General features: G+C 31.7%; 1 protein-coding gene across 1 annotated transcript; it reads left to right on the top strand.

Annotated features, from left to right (window-relative positions):
* The first annotated feature begins 1,143 nt into the window (after positions 1-1,143).
* LOC139892042 (F-box protein At2g35280-like) lies at positions 1,144-1,815 on the top strand. The gene has a single exon (XM_071875077.1). It carries the CDS (start codon positions 1,144-1,146, stop codon positions 1,813-1,815), a length of 672 nt encoding a protein of 223 aa, XP_071731178.1.
* The last annotated feature ends 4,024 nt before the right edge of the window (positions 1,816-5,839 follow it).

Below are 5,839 nucleotides of genomic sequence, written 5' to 3'. Positions count from 1 at the left end.
TGTACAATTTACAAATGCTCTTTCCACCAAATATATGCATTATTGAGTTGTACAGTACAATTATTTATTACACAGTTTGTGGTGGAAGAAGTAATTTGAACGTTTTTAAAGATAAAATCTAAAACAAAAGTGTCTTCTTTAAAATAAAAATATATGGAGTAACAAAAGTGTTTACAGTTAATATATGTATTATTTCTATTTACGTTTTTGAATTAAAATTTACTGTGTATTTATAATCATGCTAAGGTCTTTTAATTAATTAGTCAATTTATTTATTGATATTTAGTTAAAGTTTGAAAGATATTGAAGTCAATCCAAATTACTTAAGACTAGGTGCATTGCTTGTGCGTTGCACGAAAATAGTTATGGTTCGTGTTTTGTACTTTTAGATGCTAGTGACCTCCCATCTTTAATTATGTACTTATTGCAAATCTAAATGTATTAAAGTGAATTTATGTTAAGGAAGGTGAAAAAGTCTTTTAATTATTATATTTATTAATTAATTTATGAATGAATTCTACATATTAAATACCAATTAAAAGGCTTATTAGTCTTAAAATTAAATTTTCTTTATTTGTACACTAAAAGGCTTAATGATGCTCATTTATTGACATTGGGAGTCACTTTTTAGTTATGTATAGAAAGATATTTATTAATTTATGAATGAATTCTACAAATTAAATATTAGTCTTAAAATTAATTTTTTTTATTTGATTACTAAAAGGCTTAATGATGCTCATTTATTGACATTGGGAGTCACTTTTTAGTTATGTATCAATAGATATAGATTAGTAGAGATTAAATCGTGAAATTTAAATTCAAAAAATTAGCTTTGAATCTAGATATGATATATCTCATAAATTGGCAAATATTGACTTTGTTATACTATGTAAATATAGATAGATATAAATAGTAATTGAAATAAAATTATAATGAAATTTTATACTTAAATAAAATCATCATTAAATGCACACGTGTTAAGCCGTCGATTCAGTATCACCAAAAATCAGCTTTAAATGGCAGAAAGCAAGTTGCGTATTTTCTCTCTGTTGTATTTTCCTATCATCTTCATCTACAGAAACCTCTCTCTCAAGTACACCAAACACAAAAAAATTTCATCCTTTTTATCTTTTAGTTAAAAAAATGGAAGTTACTCAAGCGAACATTCTCGAAACTCTTCCACAAGATATGATTGTGGAAATTTTATCCCGAGTTGGTCAGAATTCATCCGACCAGTTGCTCATACTTAAGTCGGTTTGCAAAAGCTTTTTGAAGCTTTCCGAAGATCCTTTGGTATTAAAAAGGCTTTCCTTAGATCGGTGGAGACTCTCACCTTGGGGAAACCCTAAATTGATTTATCTTTTCAATCTTTGTACGGTTTTTGGAAACCCTAATGCGATTTTTTGCTTGGGTTTGATAGGTTATTTTGACACTAAATACACCGACTTAGGGCTTGATTTTTTAAAACGAGCTTCGAACAGCCAACTTAAAGAGGCTGTTTATGTTTATGGTGTGATTATATTTGCCTCTCACCAAATAGAGGCAAAGCATGTCGGTTTACAAATTTTAAATGAAACATTCCCACCAGTGCCGGAGTTGGTGGTGGCGGTGAGAATAAAGGTTTTTGATTTGATGCGTCAATTATGGTTATTTAACCGCCACCCTTTTGATGACGTAGCAATGCCGTGCCCTATCTCCGACCACGATGGTTATTTTCCACAATTCCATGGGTTTGAAATCGCGATACCAGAATGTATGTCGTGTTTTTGGGCCTATGAGTTGGATGTTTTTGCAAACCGGTTTGCCTATAACTAGATTTATGTTAGTATTTTTTAGATTTTGTATAAAGTTTACTCATTTAATGTAAATATTAGTAGTAATTTCTATTAATCATATGATCAGTTTATTTGCATCCATTTTTCCTTCGTATTATCTGGATTGCTTCCATTTTGCTTAGAGTTTATCATCACAACATAGTTTTTAATTAGTACATTTTAAAATGAACCAATCAATGGATCTGCACGAATCTATGTTCTTTATGTTAACATAAAAAAGAACACCCAAAAAGGTGATTCCTTTTTAACGTTTGTTGTTGACTAGCTGCTCTTTTACTTGTATGTTGGTCTGCAATTTGCTGTTGACTTGTTGTTTAAAGCTGTCATCGGCCATTAGTCCATTTGTTTTGTTTGTTCTATACTTGGAGATGATGGAGAACACTTTATTCTGATCCAAAGTTTAACTACCATAAAAGGAAGGATTCCATTTGTTTTGTTAGTTTATGTTTTGTCTACGTACTGCAGAATTCAATTCAGTGCAGAATTGAATTCAACTACTCGTATTCTTTTATTTTCTTAACTGCAATCATGTTTGGGTGAATTAAACATCATTTAATACATCATTAACTATTGTTTGGGTGAGTTACTTTGCAATTATGTAAACTTAATATACAATGAATACGCATTGAAAGAATCACAAACATTTCTTAATTAGTTCATCTTGTTGTAACCTATTTCAATTCTGCATTAATGTTGGTTTGGGAGCGCATTAACAAACATAAAAAATTTACACATTCATTGTTTATCCTGCAAAAGAAACAATCATGTTTTTTGGGCTATGGTTTAACTATTGATCGACAATCATGTTTATTCAAGGAATTGTTAAGGGTGTATTGGATAGAAATGTTGTTGAGAAATCGATAAGAGATGTAAAGAAGTTGAAAAATGCGAGTGGATAATGTGTAGGAAGAGGTGGATCATCTTATATATGCAAGGTTCGACCATCTTGTAGATGATATTAGATCGATGTAACGTTAGCTCAATGAATTGTAAACATAACTGGCTTTGTTGATCTAATGATGTTAATTGTTACCTATATTGTTTTGTATCTCATGAAGTTAATATAATAGTTTACGGTTTTAAAAGATGAATCCATTTAATATGACCCAACTACAATTCCAAGCCGAAATTCTGATAATAAAAAATGAATCCCTTAAATCTGGCCCAACTACAATTCCCAGCTGAAAGTCCCATAATAAAAAAAATGAATCCATTAAATCTGGCCCAATGAAAGTCCGTTCTGTTATATATTTTTAACTTTTGAAACAAAAAGCACATAAAATGAATTTGAACTCAGGTCAATTAGTTGAACAAATAACATACAAGCCACTACGCTATGAATGCGTTTGAATATTTAATGGAAGTTAACTTATATAATACTTTAACTTATATAATACTTTAATCATTTTTGTAACAAAAGTGAAATAATACGACTTTAGTAAGGGTCCTAATATGTCCTACATATAGTCATATGATACTTAGGATCTTAAATACCTAAGCGTCCTATTTTTGTGACCTTATTATCTTGTTGGTTGATCATTATGAGACACCAACAAGATAGTGTCCTATTAAGTACATTTTTATGCAACTACAAATTTAAGGGTCCTAATAGTCATATGATAGTTAGGACCTCAAATACCCAAGTGTTCTATTTTTGTGACCTTGTTATCTTGTTGGTTGATCATTATGAGACACCAACAAAATAGTGTCATATTAAGTACATTTTTATGCAACCACAAATTTAAGAGTCCTATATAGTCATATGATAATTAAGACCTCAAATACCAAAATGTCCTATTTTTGTGACCTTATTATAAAAGTGACACAACACTTTGCATTATATTATAATAAGACTTCACAAATAAAGTGTCCTATAAACATATCATGTGTTATGATGATAGGACTAAAAAATTATGTGTCATATCATATAGATTTTATGTCACCATGTGACTCACCTTCTAAGTGTCCTATAAAAAAATATGACCCCAACAAATTGTGTATCATATTAAACAGCTTTTTAGGACAAAGATTTATAAGTGTATCAATAATATAACTCAAAAATTATGTATCCTATTCTTTGGACCTCACTTTATTAGTTTAGAACACCACTACTTTTGCATATATCTTATGGGACCCCAAGAATTACCCCATCCCAATTTTTAGTTGCTTATGACGCTTTTTCGCAGGGATCCCAGACGAAGGGTCCTAAGAACGCAGTTTTCTTGTAGTGAATGATGTACAAATAGTAACGATTAAGAAAACTATTTTTTAGAGTTGCCGTGCAACGTACGGGTTCTTAAAGTCTAGTGTGCGCGCGTGTGTGTGTGTGTGTATATATATATATATATATATATATATATATATATATATATATATATATATATATATATATATTGGTTGTTCACATAAGTTAGCAAAGTTATTATTCACCATTTTTCTCTTTGAGTAAAGTGGATAAGTTGAGATTTAACACGTGGTTTATATACTAGTTAGAAATAGGTCAAGGACGATCGTTACTGTCCATCCTATAATCCTTACCTACCAAATTTGAAGTCCACACAATAAATATGGTAGCACCAATTGCATAGCATCATAAAGAGTCACCCATGTTATTCGAGATTAGCGTATGCTAGCAGCTCAATATATTTTACCAAAGAATATTGTTTCAGTGTTTGATCCATTAGTTACCAATTTCCACACTTGACCCACTATCATTAACTTTATTGCCTTAAAACCTAATGATAATAGGTCAAATCCAGAATAAAAGGGGTAGTGATATTTCCAAATTGATTTTTGATAGATCCACGTGACTTTATTAAAATACCCTTAAATGATAGTTTACAAAAATTTTATGTTAAAACTTATTTGAGGACAGTTTAGGAAGTTAGCATCAAATTGTAGTGGATTTATCAAAATCTAGTTTAGAAATATAAACTCCCAAAAGGTAATTGGCCAACGCATAAAATGGATCAAATCTACTATAGTGCACAAAAAATATGTATATAACATAAAACTAAAACAAAGCATAAGATGGGTTATATCGGCTAAAAAATTCACGTTTTTACCCTCGATATTAAGGCCCAAAACATTAAAGTTATAAACTTTATCGCCAAATTAAGCATTTATTTGCTTTATTAGATATATCAAGTGATTACAAAGGCGATGCAAGAAGAATCGAAGAAAATAGGCTTAAAACAAAGAATCTAGAGCAAAAATGATGAAACTCAAGTTACGACCCGGAAACCAAGTTACGATCTAAGGAATAAGCAAAAACGACCAAGGAATGAAGTCACAAGGCTAAAGTTACACGGCTGGTCACCAGATTACACGGCCTACCCAATTAGCCTGTTACACGAATGGTCACAAGCTCACACGGGTTGCCATGATTTTGTCACACGGCTAGTGTGCCCGGGCAAGGCAAGCACACGGCTGCCTCACACGGCCAAGGCACACGGCTTGCCCACAAAAAGCATAGCCGTGTATACGGCCTTCCCAGAAGATTTTTAGTGTAAATAGGCCTACTTGGTATCCATTTCAACACACTTCTTAATTCTCGCTCTTAATACAACACTTTTTCTCTCTAGCTTTCTCTCACTAGAATGCTAGACACTTTAAGGCCTTCTCACCTCCGTGCGGGAAATTTAGTACCCGAAGACGAACGTCGAAGATTATTCTAGGAGCGGTCTAGAGAATGTCAAGTTTGTAATAGTCAGAACCTCATCTATATACGGTGAACGCCTTCCTTAATTTAAATGATATGTTTGGTTATCTTTAAATTGCTTTCATCTTATGCTTTCGTATATCTGTTATAATCGTAATATATGTTGATATTTATCTGAAACTTATGTCACTGTTATGCTGAAACCTTGTCGAGTTTAGAAGTCTAATTCACGTACCACTCTTTCCAATTGCTCATGTGACTATAACCTAGTGCTAGGGCCTCATAAATCGTAGAATACAAGGTAAGTAGTTATATTTTCTTAACGTTACAACGAGGGTTAGTA

This window comes from Rutidosis leptorrhynchoides, chromosome 1 (assembly GCF_046630445.1).
Source record: "Rutidosis leptorrhynchoides isolate AG116_Rl617_1_P2 chromosome 1, CSIRO_AGI_Rlap_v1, whole genome shotgun sequence".
Taxonomy (NCBI): Eukaryota; Viridiplantae; Streptophyta; class Magnoliopsida; order Asterales; family Asteraceae; genus Rutidosis; species Rutidosis leptorrhynchoides.
Note: the sequence above shows the minus strand (reverse complement) of the source record. Positions and strands in the feature narration are given on the sequence as shown.